The sequence below is a fragment of the Emys orbicularis genome, chromosome 4, assembly GCF_028017835.1.
Source record: "Emys orbicularis isolate rEmyOrb1 chromosome 4, rEmyOrb1.hap1, whole genome shotgun sequence".
In the NCBI taxonomy this organism is placed as follows: Eukaryota; Metazoa; Chordata; order Testudines; family Emydidae; genus Emys; species Emys orbicularis.
The window spans coordinates 50,800,552-50,822,705 of NC_088686.1; the positions used below are offsets into that span (position 1 = coordinate 50,800,552).

Here is a 22,154-nt window from a genome sequence, read left to right on the forward strand (position 1 = left end):
TTAAGTGCTTTGCTCAGCCAGGACCTAAGAGTGCACTGCACTACACAGCTAATTAAAAAAACTAACACAGAAGAGTGAGGGTAAAATATTGGAGCTACCAATCTTATTAAATCACAACAAAGACATCTAAGGAAATCTTTAAAAGAAAAAGACATTAAAACTGAAGTAAGAGGGAGAGTTAAATCAAAACAGACAGCAATTCCCTACTTTGGCTACCACGTCATCCTTAAAACTTGGAACTGATCCTAGGAATTGCTGACTATAAGGTAAATAGTGGATGCCTTTAATGTTCATTCTTCGTGTTTTTATTCAATTGAAGGTAGAAACAATGGTATTTACAATGTTTTTATATGGAATACTTGAAACCAAACTTTAAAGTTTTAGACTTAACCAAGAAAATTACCATGCTATTCATAGACTCCAAGGCCAAAAGGAATCATTGTGATCATCTAATCTGACTCCTCCATGACACAGGCAATAGAACTTCCCCAAAGTAAGTCCTAAAACGTATATTTTGGAAAAATATCCAATCTTGATTTTAAAATTGTCAGTGATGGGGTTGTTCCAATGGTTAATTACTCTCACTGTTATAAATGTATGCCTTATTTCCAGTCTGAATTTGTCTAGCTTCAACTTCCAGCCACTGGATCGTGTTACAACTTTCTCTGCTGGATTGAACAGCCCATTATTAAATATTTGTTTCCCAGGTACACACTTATAGACTGTAATCAAGTCACCCCTTAACCTTCTCTTTGTTAAGCTACGTATATTGAGTTGTTCACTGTTACAGCAAAACACACAGAACTGGGAATGCATGGAGCAGCTGAAGTGGTGTGGGAAAAGGGGGAAGAGAGCTGGACTCAACGTAAGGCCCCAACATCCCACATGAGCAGAAGCAAACTCCACATTTACTCCTGGGGGCATTCTGCGCCAAAAAATTAAAAATTCTGTGCACAATATTTTAAAATTCTGCAAAATTCTGCAAATTTTATTTGTCAAAACAACTCTACATAATCAAGACAGTTTCAATTATTTTGGTAATTTATTTCAAAATATCTGTCAGCAAGTATGTCTAACAATACAGACACACACAGGAATAGAGTGTTAAAGAAACCCCTATGACAACCCAGTTCCTGTTTCTCCGCCGCCTTCCCCACCCTGAGCCCAACCAGGGGGCCCGACACCCATAATCCCTCCCTCCCCCCAAGAACCCAGCCACGGGGTCCCCCCAGCCCAGATACCCACACACACGCCAGCCATGGCCCCCCCAGCACCGACACACACCCCCTCAGAGCCCAAGGACGCAGAGGGAGAAACAGCCCGTGCTGGGTCTTGGGCTTGTGTGAAGTTTCCTGCGCGCTGCTGTCTCCTTCCCTCAGGGCGTGTGGGGAACTGCAGCTGCTGGCAATCCTCTAGCTCCCTCCCCCTGACAGTGTCTTCTATGTATATGCTGGACTCTGCTGGGTCCAGCAGCTCCTAGTGGCAGCCAGCAGCACTGCAGCCCATTTCTGTGGGGGAAAGGAAATGCTGCACACACATTTCCACAAAATTGTGCATTGCACAGAATTCCTCCAGGAGTATGTCACAGTACAGGAGATGGGGAGAAAGCCAGATCAAGCTCTCCCTGTAAGTCTTCTGGAACCAGTACATGACCTTAGCAGCCCAACCTCCCTGCCAGGGGCTCTGCAGGAGCCAGAATCCTCATTAGGGTGACCAGATGTCCCGATTTTATAGGGACAGTCCCGATTTTCAAGTCTTTTTCTTATATAGGCTCCTATTACCCCCCACCCCGTCCCGGTTTTTCACATGTGCTGTCTGGTCATCCTAATCCTCATGGACCCAACAATTGACACCATTAGCCCATCCCCACTTCTAGGATAACAGCCTTTTCATATTGACAGCTAACATAGTCAAGTCTTGTAGCTCATGCAATAGAAGCCTGTGCTGTGGTGCTGAAAATTCAGGGATTAAACTTTGCTTGTGCTGCATGGGGTTATTATAGTTGTATATAAACAATAGGGGGGGGGGATTTCCTTTAAAAAAATTAGGAAATTAAATACAAAAACAAAAAAACAAAAAATACATAAAAGTTTATTATTTAGGTTTCAAACTCAAGCACAAACTTAGAAATGCCAAATTTATGGTTGCCCGTACAGTCTTAAATTTGCCCCCGTGTATATATTCATTATGATACAGTATTCAATTACATGATCACATTCTATACACATGCTGGAAGCTCAAGGGGGCAAAATAAGTTTGAACAGGAAATCTTAAATTTAGCGTGTTTTCTAACTTTTGAGTGCTTGACTTCGCAATCTAAAAAAAGGACATTTAATAAGGTATCATATTAACTCCACAAAGATAATGGTATGGATAAAAAGCTAGACGGTGTGACACTGCCTTTTACTTAGCAGTGAATTCCTGTCCAGAAATGTTGTGGGTGCCAATGATTCCTGGTAAAGTTGCAGCCCATTTTTGTCACCTTTGAGCTAAAATTGACATATGCCCTCATTTTGTCCTTGTCTACAGAAACTTATATGTTGACAGTACTGTCCATTTGTCCATTCGTCAGCTGAGTGACAGTACTTGATCATCATTGGGTAGAGAGTATTGTAGTGATGAGGATGGTTTTGTTTGTGGCCAAATATTTTTAATTTTTGTAAATGGGCTCATTTATTGTCATGATGGATACAACAAATCATTAAATACATTCTGTTTTCGTAATTTGGATAGAAAGAGATTCTCCACTGTACCTGAGCTCTGCCTTGGCACTCTGCAGAGGAGAGACTTACAAGGAAATGATTGTGGCTCTTGGATTCCCAGGTGCCTGACCCTAGTCTACATTAGACACAGCATACCCTTGGCCCCTCCAAGCCCCCTTCTCTTCCCATCCCTTTCTTCCCCTTCCATACTCCCGCACCCTTCCTTCTCCCAACACATCCCTTCTCTCCTCTAATGACAAAAAGAATAGGTGCAAGAGGCAGCAAAACTTCCTCTCCCATTTTTATACTGGGGGAGGTTTCCCCCTACCAAGGGGAAACTCTCCAGCACAAATCTCCTGCCAAAAATCACGGTGGTGGACTGGAGAATCTGGCCCCAAAGCATTAAGGGAAAAGACAGGCAAATGCATTATATCAAACGTCTTTAACCAACATAATCACCCTTCTCCTCTTCCCTAGATATATTTCAAAGTGTTTTGAAAACAAGTTCATTTGGAAACACTGAAACAATGATCAAAGAAAACAAAACTAGATACATCAAGTCTTCATTCTTAATTAATGGCCATTCAACATCATACTTAAAATATGGCAGATTTTTAGGAAGTACTGAATGAGGCTTGACCAGCAACATAGAAAAAATATTAAAGCAAATAAGACTTTTAAAAATACCTCTCATAACTTGAAGAAATCCATTTTCTTCAGAAACTGCATTAGATATTGAACAAAAAAAATTATGTAACTTTACACTTACTTGGTGATAATTCTGGATTTCCTTTCAAATTCATCATCTTTGGAATTGAAGGGCCATATACATCTGCATCGAGCAAACCAACTGCTTTTGTCTGTAGGACCAAAAAATTATGAAGGTCAACACATCTTTTCTGCTTCAAGAAAAATTATCAGTTAAGCAAACTTTCAAAGCTGGCTGCAGAAATAAATGTATGATCTTGATTTCATCCATAATTTAACGCTGTTCCCGCCCTTTCTAAGTTACATTTGAAGCAAAAAGTATTATGCATTAAGTACAACAACATTGTCCCTCTAGGATTTGAGCCAGTGGATTCAATTGCAAGAACTAGTTTCTCAGTAACCAGCATCCTCACTCACACAATGAAATATTCCTTATTCATGGTGTTTGCTGTTGATTATTTATGGAAAACTACACCACGAACTTCCTTCTCTTTACACACATATACAAAAGTGTCACAGTCTGGCAAAATATATTCTGCCTCATTATACTTAAATTTGATGTTTTCTATATTAATCAACTGGTAATGAACAAAGAAATAAAATGAAATAATAATAAAAGGTTAAAATGAAAGGTGAAAATATATTTATGGGACCAGAATCCCTGTCTTCAGATTTCCACGACAGTTAAAAGAAAATTCAGACTGATGAAGCCAACTGAAGCTGTTATACATGATCCATATTTATTACAAAAGAATGCTTAAAATGTTCTCATTTTTTAATTGCTGCCATTGACAAGACAAATAAAAATATGGGATTATTCAAATATGTAGATAGGAAATTATTTAGACAAGGAACTTTACATACAAAATTATAACTACTGTTTCCAGGTTTACAACGAAAGTCATTTCAAGAATGGTTACATACATTTTAATTTTAGCAAAAAATTTGTTATTAGCACCAACAGCCGAGATGCATTGCAGGTTACAGCATCTTGCAAACTATCAAGTAAGGAACCAGTCTCATAAGTTTTTGAGCACCTTCAACGTCAGTGAAAGTTGATGGCATTCAACACCTTGCAGAATCAGGACCTCAGTAAGCAAACAAAATTTGGGCCTGTTTTAAAGCCTATGAAAGTCAATGGGAGCTTTTCAGTTGACTTCAGTTCACTTTGAATCAGGCTGTCAATGGTCATGCACCAAAAAATGTACTTTGGTATTTATTTTGAATGAAGTCTTAATAATAGGAGACCTCACCGCTATAGCATTCTTCTATCACATCTGTGATGACAAGTAGGGTGAGACAGTTGAGCTCTTGAAAATAATCACATTTGTGACTTCGAGTGTAGAGAGGTTTCTACTGAATATCTTAGAACTTTATAAAGAAGTGTCTCTAGCTTTGAACAACATATCCAAATGTGAAATGATATCCATAATATAAAATTCATAGTAACCTGAATGACAACAGCACAAAACTTCGTTAATCAAGTTTTCCAAGTCAGGTGTGTTAAAAAAAAAAAAAAAAAAATCATGAAAGAAATGTACTTTAATCAAAATTATAAATATTTAGTTCACTATTTGTTAAATGATTCTGAATTATAAGTATATATTTTAAAATTTTAGATTTTTGAATAGGCAGGATTTAGTTCATAAAAATGTGTGCAACTGAGTGGTAAGTTTGTCAGTTTATTTAACGCTATTTTATTACTAGGTTATCAGTCAAGAGAATTAGAGATTTATATTGTTATAACAGAATTCAGAAAGACAGCAATGATACTTAATCAATTTAAAAGGTTTCATCTTTGCAGCATATAAACATAGTGCACCAAGACGTATTAGTGATGAAAAATGAAAACTTATTGCTATAAATCATGGTTGTGATCTTTAAATGAAAAGTAACACTCAACTGTCACCATAAATTCAAACTAGTATGTGGCTACATAACATTCTGTTCTCTGTTCTTGAATATGTTTTTTTATCTGAAGACTGGTAGATGGGACAGTACATGTAATCACAGAGATGAAAGCTTAAGGTTTCATTTAGTGGGGTTTTTTTTTTCCTTTATAATTTATAACATCCTGTGAAAGCTATAAAAAAATACTGTTGTTACTCTGACACGTTATACTGTTTCATGCCTAATGTATGAAAGCTGCAATTTAAAAGATCGGAAAGCCCCATTTTTATGTTAGATTTCAAAGGCACCAACAACAGTTTTTGCGCTTCTTTGTTCTTTGACAAAATGCATATTTTAAAAGATTATGATTTCTGACTCCTTTTATCCATGTCAGCAGCTAATTGAACCCATCAAAACATCATTTTAGGAATTACTTCTGAAATCAAAGTAAATATTACCAGCAGAACCTACCTACCGATTTAAAACTGATTGACATTCTTCCCTCCACTGCTTTTTGTGGGTTTTTTGCAACAAGTCCCATGAACATCCAGAGAGGTAATGGAATGAGTTTTGGGAACTCCTTGCTACAATTTTGACATCAGATTGAGGGAAGTGAAAGTTTAAGATAATTTCACTGCCACTGACAGAGTTCATGCTCTCTCGCTATACTGTCAAACCATCCCCACCAGAGATGATTTCCTCCTGGGATTAAAAATACTTATGAGCAGCAAATATTGTGCCTATGGAGTGCAACAGATTACACTAGTCCAAGATGTATAAAATAAATAAGTATTCTGGGGATGATACCTTCATATCTCATGGTCTTCATACCGCAAACATTCAAACACTATTTCATATTACAAATCTGATCAGTATACAAAATATACAGTGCTAGCTTAATACATTTCCTCAAAAAATCAATTTAATATGTTTGTTTGCCAAGCAATTTTGCCTCTTTCCAGGATTACAGTTAAAATGAAATGTTTTTGTAATAACAGAAAAAAAACCCACAACAGATTCTCTAGTTGCTTAACCTCTCTTTTCTGCAAGCACAAAAACCGCTGGTATGGGAGATTTGTCACACGTTTATAGAAAAAGGTCTCTTGGGAACCCTCTGCTAAAACATTGGCAGAATGTCACTGTAGACATCGTAGTGTAGGCTTTTCTTCGCCAAGCTATTCAAGCCCATATGCCGAGAGGGCTCACATAAGGCAGCAGCTTGCACAGAAAAGGTTGGCCTCAGAAGTGAGCTTTTACTTTTTCCTCTAACCTTTCATTTTGGACAGCCAAGTATCCCTGGTGTACTAATATCAATCCTTTATTCTATTTTAATTACACTGGCAGAACCTTACTGCAGCTATCAAGGAATCTTCTAAGATTGGCACAGACTGAAGTATCTCTTCCAACATTTTCACAATGCTCTAAATCCCCACAGGCCCAAGAGAACACATCTTAAGAGTTCACCAGGATACCATCCTTATATCACACTGCTGTATCAGAGCTATTCATCCAGTCTATTTCAGATACTGACCAGAATGTAATACAGGTATATGAAATCTGTATTTAAAAATAAGAGATAATTTAAGGAACTCAAACTTTTTTAAAACAGTATGCATTTCAAAAGTAAAACTACTACTTTTACCAATGATTTTCTTGGAAGGTATAAATATTTAAATGTCCTAATATAATAAAAACTAAGGCTGTCAAGCGATTACAAAAATTAAGTGAGATTAATTGTGCTGTTAAACAATAATAGAATACCATTTATTTAAATATTTTTGGATGTTTTCTACATTTTCAAATATATTGATTTCAATTATAACAGAATACAAAGTGTACAGTGCTCACTTTTTATTTATTTTTATTACAAATATTTGTACTGTAAAAAACAAAATAAATAGTATTTTTCAATTCACCTAATACAAGTACTGTGGTGCAATCTCTTTATCATGAAAGGTGAATTTACAAATGTAGAATTATGTACAAAAAAATAAATACATTCAAAAATAAAATAATGTACAACTGTAGAGCCTACAAGTCCACTCTGTTCTATTTCTTGTTCAGCCAATCGCTCAAACAAGTTTGTTTACATTTGCAGGAGATATTGCTGACCACTTCTTATTTACATCACCTGAAAGTGGGAACAGGTATTGTAATAGCACTGTTGTAGCCGGCATCGCAAGATATTTACATGCCAGATGCGCTAAAGATTCGTATGTCCAGTCATGCTTCAACCACCATTCCAGAGGACATGCATCCATGCTGATGACAGATTCTGCTCGATAACAAGCCAAAGCAGTGTGGACCGATGCATGTTCATTTTCATCATCTGAGTTAGGTGTCACCAGCAGAAAGCTGATTTTCTTTTTTGGTGGTTCAGGTTCTGTAGTTTTCACATCAGAGTGTTGCTCTTTTAAGACTTCTGAAAGCATGCTCCAGACTTCATCCCTCTCAGATTTTGGAAAGCACTTCAGATTCTTAAACCTTGGGTCGAGTGCTGTAGCTTTCTTTAGAAATCTCACATTGGAACCTTCTTTGTGTTTTGTCAAATCTGCAGCGAAAGTGTTCTCAAAATGAACAACGTGCTGAGTCACCATCCGAGACTACTATAACATGAAATACACCTCTACCCCGATATAACACGGTCCTCGGGAGCCAAAAAATCTTACTGCATTATAGGTGAAACTGCGTTATATCGAACTTACTTTGATCCGCTGGAGTGCGCAGCCCTGCCCCCCCGGAGCGCTGCTTTACCGCGTTATATCCGAATTCATGTTATATCGGGTCGCGTTATATCAGGGTAGAGGTGTATATAGCAAAATGCAGGTAAAATAGAGCCAGAGACATACAATTCTCCCCTAAGAAGTTCAGCTACAAAATTAATTAACGCATTTTTTTTTTAATGAATGTCTTCAGAATGGAAGCATGTCCTCTGGAATGGTGGCCGAAGCAGGAAGGGACATACGAATGTTTAACGTATCTGGCACATAAATACCTTACAATGCCAGCTACAAAAGTGCCATGTGAACGCCTGTTCTCACTTTCAGGTGACATTGTAAATAAGAAGTGGGCAGCATTATCTCCAGTAAATGTAGACAAACTTGTTTGTATTAGGGATCGGCTGAACGAGAAGTAGGACTGAGTGGACTTGTAGGCTCTAAAGTTTTGCATGGTTTTGTTTGTGAGTGTAGTTATGTAACAAAACAAAAAAATCTACATTTGTAAGTTGCACTTTCACGATAAAGAGATTGCACTACAGTGCTTGTATGAGGAATTGAAACAAAAGAAACACTATTTTTATCTTTTTATAGTGCAAATATTTGTAATAAAAATAATATAAAGTGAGCAGTGCACATTTTGTATTCTGTGTTGTAACGGAAATCAATATATTGGAAAATGTACAAAAACATCCAAAATATTTAATAAATTTCAATTGGTATTCTATTGTTTAATGATGCAATTAAAACTGTGATTAATCACGATTAATTTTTTTGAGTTAATCATGTGAGTTAACTGCGCTTAATCGACAGCCCTAATAAAAACACATATTGATTACAAAGCAACAGAGAGTCCTGTGGCACCTTTAAGACTAACAGATGTATTGGAGCATAAGCTTTCGTGGGTGAATGCCCACTTAGTCGGATGCATGCTTATGCTCGAAAGCTTATGCTCCAATACATCTGTTAGTCTTAAAGGTGCCACAGGACTCTGTTGCTTTTTACAGATCCAGACTAACACGGCTACCCCTCTGATACATATCGATTAGAAAATTAACTTGGTTTCTCACTTGTGGGTCAGCAGGAACTGCAATAGGAGCTGACCCACACAAGACCTGTAATTTCCTTACCCTTCTCAGCACTGCCAAAACCTCTTAATCAACTATAATTAACATCTCCTAGTCAGTGTACACAGTTTCTTCTAAATTTACAGAAGGATACTAGTATTATTAACACCAATAGCAATTAAAAAGCTCCTTACTCTATAAGCAAAAATAATAAAAAACAACCATCAATGTATAGAGAGCAAGGCCTTGTGGTTAGCAATACTGCAGACCCTGGGGGAAAGAAGGGTAGAAATGGGGCATAAACTTTTCTTCACATTATAAATATTCAGCCACTCAACTCATGTTATTTGCTAAACCTTCCAACAGCTGATTTTGATAATGATATCAAGAAAAAAAACAGTTTCTCTTGAATTTCACATGAGACTTTTCCTTCACCCATTTTCTGAAGTGCGTCTCATGTATGGACTACCAAAAACAGACTTCTATAGATTAGAAACATTTACAAAATATTTTGTACATTATTAATTAATATGCAAAATCCAAATACTTCAGAATTTCTTGGCTTATTGAGAGTGTTACCTCAAGATATCCTGAACTGACTGAACCGCTTTACACTGCAGTTCTAATTTTACATGCTCATAAATAAACTCTTATATCTTCCCATACCTAATCCATTTTTAATGGATGTGAGGCAATTTGATGTATGCTTTCAATAGAAAAGGAAATGGAATTTAATCTCTATTCTGTTATTAAAAAATGGGGGTACAAGGTCTCACACCCTAGGAAATACAGTAAGTTCATGGCCTGGCTATAAGAGGAGGACTCTCAAGCATGGAAAATCAATAATGGCATCCTGAGACAAGTACACATCAAATTATTTTAATGAATATTTAACCAGCAAGAGACTGCAGGACAGGACCCATATTAGGGGACACACACACACACACCTAAAAAACACATATGCTAGTTATTTCAGATACCTGTATTTAAATAAGTAAGTACAAAACGTCTCTGAGGAACCTAGTAGAAAGTTACTGAATTCTGAGAGAGACAAGTGATATCACATTCATTTCCATTGTAAGAGACTGATGTCACAAGACTATTTGCCTACCTCTGAGATATTCAATGCATTTGGGGATAGTTTTCAATTAAATTAACCAATGTCCTTGTTTCTGTAATCATTTGCCCATTTTATAGAGCTGGGCAAACAATATGAATATTAGCAAATATATAAAAGTAATGACATTTTTTCTAATAAAGTATTCTTTTGTGTGTGTGTATATATATATATATATATATATTATTCACCCAGCTCTATGCAGGACTAACTTCACTGCAAAGATTTAAAAACAAAAACAAAAAAACAAAAAACAAAAACAGGTGGATTATGAACCATTTATATTTTTCTCAAACACCAATTTTTCTTTAGCTATAGAATACACAAGCTTTGAAACAAAACAAAACCCACAAGAATTAGCTCTAATCACACAATATTTATACATAATATATAAATTTTGTATTCATTTAAAAGTTCTTCCCTTTTTGTTTTTCCATTTTACATTGTTTACAATACTGTCTTAATAGCTGAATACACTTTTCTCCAACTGTGTTTGCTGTACTTCTCCATTTAGCTAATCATTAACTTTTCCCCATTTCTCCTGCATTATGATGCAATGTGTTTATGTTTATAATTTCACTGTGTGATAATGAAGATAATAAAACAGTTGTTGTTTAAGATGCATATGTTAACTGGAGCTCCTTCTGCTGGTTGGCTGCTTCTTTAACAACACAACAAAATATTGAAAGTCCTTATATTAAAAATGCTTTTATATTTCTTTTGCAACCAAATGATTTGCTATGGAAACCAAAGTCTATTCCCTAAAAATGACAAATTTAAAGTAGCACAAATTTTGGTGCCAATCTACTTGACAAACTCCCTTTACAGGGAGCAGGTTAGAATATGTAAAATCAGATACTTGCCCATTACGTAATCAAACTACTCTACACAGAAGCCATTTGCTTAAACTTACACACTAATTTGTTCCATACTGTTTTACCCCTGGCTCCTCTGCCCCTCACACCATAATAAATGGTTTCACTCTTTACTTCGGAATGTAAATTTTCTTGGGAAGAAGAGGAGATTCTAAAGGCGACTGACTAGAGAGTTTGCCTCATAGTGACAGGATAAACATACAGTCTCCCAACTGGATTTGTGCCATCCTTAGTCACTCACAGCTGGTGTTTGCTCACTAAAATACGCTGTTCATAAACAAGCAATCTCAATCCTATTATTGCTGGCATCTATTAATTCAAGTTGTTTCAACTATAAAATTGTCTCTGGCCATGTAGCTTTCATAAATAGTCATTCCACTCTGAATACAAATCATCTGGCATAAAAACCAAAAATTCTTTTGAGTGCTCCTGGGGGAACGGAACTAACTGCTGCTACATCAAAGGAACTAGAAGAATCGTCTGTCAAAACTAAGCAAGCAATTAAAAATAGGACACAAGAGTAAAACTTAAGTTACCTCCCTAAAAGTACAGATTTATACATCTCAGCACAGCCGCAAGAGCTTGCACAATTCTTAGCACTAATTAACTAATCCATATATAACAGGTAACCCACGGGTGCTACAAGTCGGAAGAGCCAGCACTAAGTCAAGACTACATTCCTAGCTTTTCTGGCCTTGCATAAAAAAAAAATTAAAAAAAAAAAAAAAAAAAAAACCCACTTTATATTGGACATGAGGTTTTCATTAGATACTTAAATGAAATCCTCTGTTTAAAATTAAATTATTTTCTGTTTAATTAGTCAGGGGTGGGTTATGTGGGGTGAGTTCAAAAGGTAGCACCAACCCTGTGGGTGCATAACAAACAGCCACACCCACAGGGTTGGTTTGCTTGCACCTGGTCCTGGCAACTCACTCAACTCTCACCAGTGGTCTGGGTGGCTGTGTGTGCATCACAGGGCCACACCTTGCCTTGGCTTGAATGCTAAATCTACTGAGGGTAACTAATAGTGACAAACACTAGTGAAAGGGCATGTCTGGCCCACCAAGTGCACAAAAGTCTCCAATGGTGAAGCTAGCAAAACAACTTCCAAAAGTATAACAAGGCAGAAAGTGCTATAGCAAGCTAGTGGATAGCTTACAGCAGTGTTGCAAACAAATTACGATACACTGATCAACCAGAAAGCCAAGAAGTCATGGTTGAATACTTGGCAAAAACGAAGAATGGAAGGAGAAACAAAAGCAAGCCAGCTTGCTCATCGCCCAGATAAACAAGAGACAACGTGTTCATTACTCAGAAACCAAGGTGTGTGTGTGTGTGAAAAGAATGCGATCAGAACAAATACAACAACACACAAAAAAAGGAATTACATGATGAACTTGAAGGATAAGACATGTATAGGAACATGGAATATAAGAACATTAGACCACGCTGGAGCACTTGCAGTAATGATCTACGAATTGAAAAGATACGATTGGGAAATCACTGGTCTATGCGAAACGAGATGGGAAGGCAAAGGACAATTCTATCACGATGAACTGATGGTAGACACTAGGACGGAGTTGCACTGGTGCTAAAGCAGAAGGCAAGCCAGGCTCTTAAGGCATTTCACATGATATCACCTCATACACTGAAGGCAAAAAATGTAATAGAAATGGGAGGCTTTAATGCAAAAGTAGGACTGGACTGGAATTCCTGGGCTCCAGCAATCGACAGATTTGGACTCAGTGAAGAAAACAAACGAGAAGAAAAGCCACTAAATTCCTGCCTAATCAACAACCTTGTAATAACAAACAGGCCATTTCAACAAAGAAAGCTGCAGAGGAAATGGATTGGATATCACCTGATGGGCAAACAAAGAGATGACAGACTTTGTATTTGTGAATCGCAGATAGAAATCAAGTGTGTTGTCATGCAGATCATTTGTGGCCAGTATCAGATCATATATTAGTGTTGGCATCAATGAAGTCGAGACTGAGAACCACCTAAAAAGTGCAGAACTAAGCTTTATGACATGGACAAATTGAAAGAGCCAGACATAATCAAAAAATACAAAAAAAGCCATGAAGAAAAACATCACGTCTCTGGTGAAAGAAAAAATTAATGTTGAAGAGACATGGAACAGTGTAAAAAATGGGATTACAAGAGCAGCTGAACATGCATTGGGCCAAAACAAAGAAAGTAGGGTGGATAACGGATGAAATGCTGAAGTTGAGTGATAAGTGTAGGAAGCTGAAGTAGAGTGCAAAGGAAGACACTAGTCTAAGAGATGAGTACAATAGGTTGACCAGAGAGATAAAACAGAAAGCGGGGAGAGACAGAAACAACTGGATAAGCAAACAATGTGAAGAATACATAAAGAGAAAGATAAGAGAACTGAGTCAGACATACCAGTTGAAGATGGCAGTGAAAGAAAAGCTCAAGTAAATAACTGAGGATGAACGAGCAAAGAATAAGCAATTAAAAGAATATTTTGAAGAGCTGTAAAATGTGCAGAACACAGTAGATGAAATGGACTTCGAGAAGCTTCCCAATACAAATGAGGGAGAGCAGATACCAGAATTCTTAGAAAAAAAGTAGTAAAGATCTCGATAGAAAGTCTGAAAAAGAAAAAAGGTGCTGGAAAATGACAACATAACCACAGAGCTGTTGCAAGCAGGTGAGAAACAGAGGAAAGACAATGCACAAGCTGTTCCACAAGATTTACAAAGAAGAGCATGTGCTGAGCTAATAGGGGAAAGCAATAATAGTACCAATCTATAAAGAAGGGAGGTAAGTGAGTCCATGAACCAAAGAGAAATCAACTTATTGAGAGTGCCAGGAAAAGCATTCACCAAGACATTGCAAAAGCAAATGAAGAGATCCTCTGCAAGCACTGCTTCTGTGTAACAGGCTGGATTTAGAACCAGTACAAAATATCAGCTATTTGTGATAAGACAGATATCGAAGGAGTACACAGAACACAACCAAAGCTGCTACAAAAACTTTATAGACTTCAAACCGGCTTCTGAGACCGTTTGGCAGATAGGGTTTTAGTCAGTTAAGTTTTAAAAATGTATTGTATTCCTGAGAAACTGATCAAGCAGATGGAAAACATCTATGGCAAGTCGAGGAGTGCAGTGAGAGTAAACAAGATAATGGAATGGTTCAGGACAACTGTAGGAGTGAGACAAGGATGCATGTTACTACCAGATGTTTTTTCAACTTGGTACTGGAAGCAACAATGGCTGTAGCACTGAGAGATGAAACAGGAGTAGTCATATTATGTGGAAGGACAGTGCACAACTTCAGCCTTGTAGACAATGTTGACCTCAAAGTATTGACCAAGGAGGATTGTCACAGGCTGACTGGCCCCTTAAGAGGGATCTGGGGCCAATACACCTGGACTAATTACCTGAATGATTAAAAGGAGGGAATCTGGACTCATAGGTAATGGGTGGCTTGGGCTAGAGAGGTCTCATCCCCCCCAATATCTATTTTCTGAGCTACCCCACTGCCTGCTCAGTTCAGCAAGCGAAGCTCCATGTCTGGTGGCTCCAGGGCCAGGAAGGTGACAGAGTGGAGCACTACAGGGGGAGGTCCCCACCTGCACACTGAATTCCCAACAGGTGGAACTAGATTCCTCAGTGTCACCAGGAAGAGATGGCTCCTGAGCCATGCTTCCATGAAGGTTTGCTGGAAGGGGGCAAGAGTTCTGGGGGAAGGAGGTGGATCCTGAGGTGACTGAGAGGGCAAGAGGGAGGAGAGTCTCACAAGAAGGGGGAGATACTGAGGTGATTGGTCTCAGTCCCCCAAGGCAGGAGCCACCACTGTAGGGTGAGTGCAGGGCAGAGCAGGGCCTGCTCTCTTGTCCACCTCCCAAACAATATTTTCACCAGCTGCCTATGCCTGGGCTTTGTAAGGGACTGAATTCCTCCTAAAAAGGGAAATTTAATTAGAACAACAATAAACCCAGCTATGGGGAGGAAATCAAAAAGGAAAATACAAGTAGTGCTGAAAACTCAGAGAGAGCAGTGAGGGCCGGGAGTCAGGAGCAAGGGAATGCTGCTGGAGACAGCGAGGACAAGTTGGAGAGCTGGTTGAGTTGGGTCTGGGCTCCTAAGAGAAACAGGCTGGTACACCTTTCTGGACCCGTCGAAGTCAGAAAGGCTGCAACCCCAGGAAAAGGGTCCTGGGAAACCTCATTGCCCTATAGGGAAAAAAGCTGGAAAAGTAGCCAGGGAGGCTGAGGTTTGTTTGGTTGCGGACAATGGACCAAAGGTGATGAGGGGAGAGGGAGAGTGTTTGCCACGTGGGAGACAGAAATTCTAAGTTTGTCCAATAGGAGGCTGGGAGGAGGAAGTCAAGAGTTGAAACAGCAAAGCGCCCAGACCACAGAAAAGAAAAACTGTGACCCACTGAGAGATTGGGAAGAGACTGTTTTAGTTATTACATGCTAATGACATAGCTCCGAGAATGGGTGTATTGCATGACTCCAGTCTTGGTCAGATGACGAAGACCCCTAGGGAACAGGAAAACAAAGGACAGATACTGCTAAGCTGCCCGAGACAAGGATGGGACACCACAGAGCAGGTGTATACATCTACAAGGATTTACAGAGAATAACTCACAAGGTAGGCAAAAGGCAAAAAATTTGGATTGAAGATCAGCACGGATAATGGGAACTGTCAAGATGACATATAAAGAAAAATTGGACTAGCCACTACTGCATTTGGAAAATTCTGGAAGATCTGAAAGTCTGAAGACATTTCAAGAAACATGAAGCATATATGAGACAACTGTTGTGCCAATACTGCTGAACAAGTCAGAAAGCAGATAAACGAAATATATTAACTGCAGATATGACCTGGCTGAGGGGAATAACAATTCAAGAAAGAAGATTGGAGATCATTCATGGTGATACATACCAGAATGCAAGGAACTAGAAATAGAGGAAGACCGAGGATGTGTTCGATAGACACAGAACTAAAAGGTTAAAAAATGAACAAAGCTGTAAAGCTGGTACAAGACAGAAAGCTGCAAAGGGTACTAACTCCATTGTTATGTAGGTTCTTGTGAACCACAGAGGGCAATTTATGAACGTCAATGTGGGTTGCACTGGAAAAGTCATGATGCCCAGGTTTTCCGCTGATCACAAGTCTACACTCATGGACAGGCTGAGACACAATTCCCACCAAGTGACATTGTCATAAATGGAGTTACTGTCCCCACTGTTATTCTGGGGGACCCTGCATACCTCTTTTTTTACTAGGCTTATGAATCCATACCCTGATTTCAGAGGCCCTGGCAAAAGAGGATTTAATTACACACTCAGCAGGTGCAGAATGGTTGTTCAATGTACTTTTGGGAGATTGAATCCCATTGGAGACATTTATAGAACCATTTGGATGCCAGTGTCATCGACGCTGTCCACATTACCGTGGCTTGCTGTGCTCCTCACAATCTTTGTGAAGCCAGAGGCGAGCCATCTCCCTCTGAACAGACCTATGACAATGAGGGGCCACTGAATCAGTACATTCAGCCAGAAAGTGCACCTACCACATCTGGAGCTGGATTCATCCAGGCAACAGAGGTCAGAGATGCTTTGTGTTCCCACATTGTGGACTTGTATGGCCCAATGGAAGAGAGGGAATAGTACCTTTATGAATGTGCTGGGGAGCAGGGTATGGGGGCAGGTAGGGTGTTTGGGGAGAGGTGTGGAATTTTAGTGCCAATACAATGTACTTATGAATGACATGACCACTTATAAAATGGGGGAGGGATATTATTCACAGTATAGAATCATAGGGTTAGAAGGGACCCCAAGGGTCATCTAGTCTAACCCCCTGCCAAAATGCAGGATTTGTTGTCTAAACCACCCAAGACAAATGGCTATCCAGCCTCCTTTTTAAAAACTTCAGTGAAAGAAGCTTCCACAACCTCCCTAGGCAGTCTGTTCCATTGTCCTACTGTTCTTACAGTTAGGAAGTTTTACCTGAGATTTAATCTAAGACTGTATAGATTGATGTAAAAAAGTGATTGAAGTTTGAACTAATATAGATAACTATATTGAGGGAAAGTCTGTGCATACTAATTCCTAATTGTCCCTGCTCATGTGTTCACCTTATTATTTTGAATATACATTGTATGATGTGAAGCAGTAACAGAAACAAACTTTCTTGATTAAATAAAAAAATGTATAAACATGTGTTAGAAAAGTACAACATTCACCATTGCCAGGCAGGTCTGCTGCCATTACCACACCAAAACCCCATTAACAGCAGAACCTTACAGAAATCAAAAACAAAACAAAAAAAAACACTTTCACTATATGGCAGGGGAAGAGGACCAACTCCTTCTTAAGTTTTAACCCAGTGGTTAGAGTACTCACCTAGGATGAGTGAGACCCCCAGTTCATGTAGCCCATCCGCCTGAGCGGAAGAAGAGATTTGAACAGGTATCTCCCACCTCTCAGGTGAATGTCCTAACCACTGGGCAACGGGATATTCTGATGTAGTGCTCCCTCAATATCTCCTGTTGAAACTGTTTCACTGTGCATAAAATAATGAAAAACTCATTGGGCCAGAGAGAGAAAGAGAGCAAGCATGAGGATGACGCTCTAGCTTTGTAGTTAGAGCACTCACCAGGGAAATGGGAGATCCAGAATCCAGCTCCCTGCTCCAATGACTTTTTTTTTTTTTTTTTTTTAATTATTTATCAATTGTGGAACAACTTCAACAGAAGTGACCGGCAGAGCCTTACATCAGATTATCCCATAACCCAGTGGATAGGGCATTCCCTTCAGAGACTGCAACTCCCTGTTCAAATCCCATCTCCAATGGAAGAGGAACTTGAGCTGGGGCATCTCCCACATCCCAAGTGAGAACCCTAACCACTGGGCTAAAGGTTATGAGGGAAGTTGTTCTTCTCCCCTAGCTTCTTGTAAAAGCAGCATATGCATCTAACCCCGAAAAGAGTTTGCAGCTGAGAATCCCAAACAGAGGGAAGCGCTTCCCTTCCACCTGGACTTGGGCTCCAAACTGCCAGGGCTTAGAACACAACCTTCACATTGGCACCTCCCATTGGCTAGCTTAGGCAGGTTGTCACCCAGCGTCCTGGCTTTTGTGCATCCTATTTGGAGATGTCTACATCTCCCCATTCATTGTATAAGGAGCCCTAGGCGCCTAACTCAGGCTTGATGAATCCCAGTGATTTTGCAGGTACTTACAATTTAGGCATCATCATGCCTAAGTTTCTTTCTGAATCTAGTCCTATATGTATTTGCTCTATACAGCAGCTAATGCCTTATCCATACAAACAGTATTTTATAGATCTTCCTTTGCTCTTAGATATAATGGATACTTGCATACACAAGTATACACAAAGAACCTGGCCTACTTCTGAGTTGACTTACTTCAATGGAACTACTCCAAATTCACAGGTTTCAGAGTGGTAGCCGTGTTAGTCTGTCAGCAAAAACAACAAGGAGTCCTTGTGGTACCTTAGAGACTAACACATTTATTTGGGCATAAGCTTTCGTGGGTTAGAGCCCACTTAAGCTTATGCCCAAATAAATGTGTTAGTCTCTAAGGGTACGTCTACACTTACTTCCTGGTTCGGCGGCAGGCAATCGATCTTCTGGGATTGATTTATTGCGTCTTGTCTAGACGCGATAAATCGATCCCGGAAGTGCTTGCTGTCGACGCCGCTACTCCAGCTCGGCGAGAGGAGTACGCGGCATCGACGGGGGAGCCTGCCTGCCGCGTCTGGACCCGCGGTAAGTTCGGACTAAGGTACTTCGAATTCAGCTACGTTATTAACGTAGCTGAATTTGCTTACTTTAGTCCGAAGTGGGGGGTTAGTGTGGACCAGGCCTAAGGTGCCACAAGGACTCCTCGTTGTTTTTCCCAATTTACAGTGGCTGGTGAGCATAATAAAGCCCTCTTATTCTTAACAGTACACTGGTTCCAGCTGCCCATTTCTGACCTGAAATTACAGTCCTAGCTTTGTGATATCACCCACTAGTTACAGTAATAATCTTGTATTAGTCTTTACAAATAACTGACTTTAAGGCTTCAGGGAAACATTTAGTTCCTTTTTCTTCAGCCTTTCATTTCAAGTATTTTTGTATATTAATTTCTCCTGTAGAAGAGTAAACCTCTGTTACCATTATCTATCACCTACACAACTTTTTTTCCAAATCGGTATAATGAAAAAGTAGACTCAAGCCTGTGCCAATAGTCACTAGTATGGACCTACGTGCCCTTGCAGAATCCAGCAAACTCACTGAGACACTGATAGGGGCAGAGGACAGTGCTAGCAAACCCAGGTGAAGGATCAGGACTACTGACTCATTCACTGTGCCAACATAATAAACAAATCAACATAAAATGTAAAATGCTATGAAAAATAAAGGAATTTACTCAGAGTAAATACTTTGATTTCATTTAACTAGCGGCCCCCAATAGTAACTTTTTATTTACAACACTCACGACAAACTAGGTTTATTTTAAGTTTGATAACTAATTGTTCACCTACCGAATCATGTGCTGCTAATGCAAGGGCTATGTTTACTGTAAGGAAGGGGGGAAAAAAAAAAAGTTAACAGCAGAATTTTATTTCCCAAATATTTTACAATTTTATGAACCTCCACAAGAAGGGAAGAGACATCTAATATAAATATTGAACATGTGATTATAATTGCCAGTTTAGTTCTTAAGGCTTGTCTTCACTGCAACAGTTTGGGCATTACTTCACTGGCAATGTTAAAGCACTGGCCGCACCCGCGCTTTAACATGGCTGTGTAGTCGCGGCATAGCGCTGGGAGAAAAAAAAAAAAAACACCTTCATGAGGGGAATGGCTACTAGCGCTGGTGCACTGTCTACACTGGCACTTTACAGCGCTGAAACTTGCAGCGCTCAGTGGGTTGTTTTTTCACACCCCTGAGCGAGAAAGTTGCAGCACTGTAAAGTGCCAGTGTAGACAAGCCCTTAGCTCAAGTCAGTACACTTGAGTTAACCACCTAGCTCCAGTGAGAGTAGAGTGACCACACTGCAAAACAACATGGGAGCTATAGCGTGATTTTATCAGCAGCACATAGTGACTGGATTAGCATCTGATGAGTTGTTAAAAGCAACAGAGAGTCCTGTGGCACCTTTAAGACTAACAGATGTATTGGAGCATAAGCTTTTGTGGGTGAATGCCCACTTTGTCAGATGCATGTTGTTGTAACTCAAGATGCTGCATCCCCATTGCATGATCAGTTCCAGCATTAGCAGCACTTGAGCTTCAACACCCCCACACTCCCTAAAGGGCTAACTAGTTTTATCTTAAAGCACCACTTAACTCAAACTAGGGATTTGTGGGTGAATGGAATCAGATTAGGGGCAAAACTCGAGTCATAGCTTGAATTAATAATGCAATGAAGGCAAGCCTTTAATTTCTAAGAGACCATGCAAAATAAAAAAAGGTTTTTCAAAATGTACTCTACCAAAAGAAAAGCTTGAGAAAAATCTTTGCGATTTCTGTTAGAGAATTTAATACCAAGTTGATTTTTTAAAGGCGTAACAGGTTGTACTTTAAAAAAAAACAACAACAACAAAAAAAAAAGATCATAAAGATTTACTTACCATGCTCTCCACTAACCCTTTTAATTTAGTGACCAGTGACCTGCACCTTTAAAAACAGGCTTGTGCCATTTTTTGCTTGCATATGATTATTTAAAAAAAATTAAAATAAAAAAAAGAGATGTTGACATTTTCTGTTACAGGAACAAAACCAGGTTTTTGCTTGATTGTTACTTTAAATTTCAAATCTTATCTACCCTGGAAGCATCTGTAGCAGTGCTGCTTGGGAAATTTTCAACAATGGGGGAGACAATAAAAGCAGATTCATCAAAACAAACTTTTGCAGGAACATTCCAGTTTTGACAAAATTTTACTAAAGAAAGGTTTCTCAGGTCCAGTTTGGAATTTCTGGCCAAAACCAGAGAGAAACAGAGACATTAGCACATCAGCATGGTGGCTAGGGCTTTCATCTAGGATATGGAGACCTAGGTTCAAATCGGTGATCTGAATCATCCTAATAGCCAGGCTATTTGCTGTTCTCTGTTGGGTAGGCCTGTCTGTCTCACTCTCTTACTTACTTCAAAAGGTCTCACGTTCGCCACAATGCAGAACAGGAACATTTTTGAACCAGTGAAAAATTTTCACAGGATGGGAAAACCATTGTCCACCCAACTCTAGTGTGGAAGCAACTTAGGAACTTGTGAAATTTGACAAGAGACTGAACACTGAGCAACTGAGAAGGACTTTTAGTCAGATGGTTTACAGTTTTTATATTTTTGTTTACAAAAGCAACAAGGAGTCTGGTGGCACCTTAAAGACTAACAGATTTATTTGGGCATAAGCTTTCGTGGGTAAAAACCTCACTTCTTGTTTGTGTCAACCTTTATTTAACTCTAGTACTTGGAAAGAAAGGATGTTTTTATGAAAGATTCAACAACGCAACACCTTCAACTAAGGTACAAGACCCTCAAGAAGTCCTTCAACAAAACCAGAAGATTACTTGACCTTCCTGATAGTTCCAAGTTAAAAACAAGCATTAAAAAAAAAATTAAATTAAAACCTCTTTAGGCCTTCTATATACATTATTAAAAAAAAATTAAAAAAAAAAGGGGGGCCACAAACCCAAGTTCAATTCTCTAAAGCAGCTCCAGTCTTTTTGGTAACAAGAAGGACGAGATAGATTTGTTGCAAGGTTGGCAGGGCAAGGAAAAGTTTAAACATATTACAAAAACAGAGCTAAGATCTTTGTATGAAGAAAGTCTGGCAAGAGGAAAAACTGGAATGGAAGTGGAACGGAGGTATGAAGAGAGAGGTAGGAAGGAATAAAAATAAACCACATAATAGATGGATGGAAAATAGTACAGGAGAGGAGAAACACCAAAAGGATAAAAAGAGGAAGAAAAGCTTTTTCACACAAAATAGCACCTCCTCTCAGTCACTGATAGGAACTGCTGTTTCCAGAAGATCCAGATCAGGTGTGTGAAAGTGACAGAAGAAACTGGGAAGTTGATTTA

The 22,154-nt window shown here is 39.0% G+C and overlaps 1 protein-coding gene across 5 annotated transcripts in view; it reads right to left on the reverse strand.

Annotated features, from left to right (window-relative positions):
• NUBPL (NUBP iron-sulfur cluster assembly factor, mitochondrial) overlaps positions 1-22,154 on the reverse strand; it is a 158,294-nt gene that overhangs the window by 130,357 nt on the left and 5,783 nt on the right. For 4 of the 5 annotated variants that reach the window (XM_065403507.1, XM_065403506.1, XM_065403510.1 and 1 more), the window contains 2 exons: positions 19,612-19,646; positions 3,472-3,562 (listed from right to left, as the gene is read on the reverse strand). In XM_065403507.1, coding sequence (XP_065259579.1) covers positions 3,472-3,562; positions 19,612-19,646 — 126 coding nt within the window. The remainder of the gene's footprint in view (positions 1-3,471; positions 3,563-19,611; positions 19,647-22,154) is intronic. The other variant, XM_065403508.1, reaches the window with a different exon arrangement.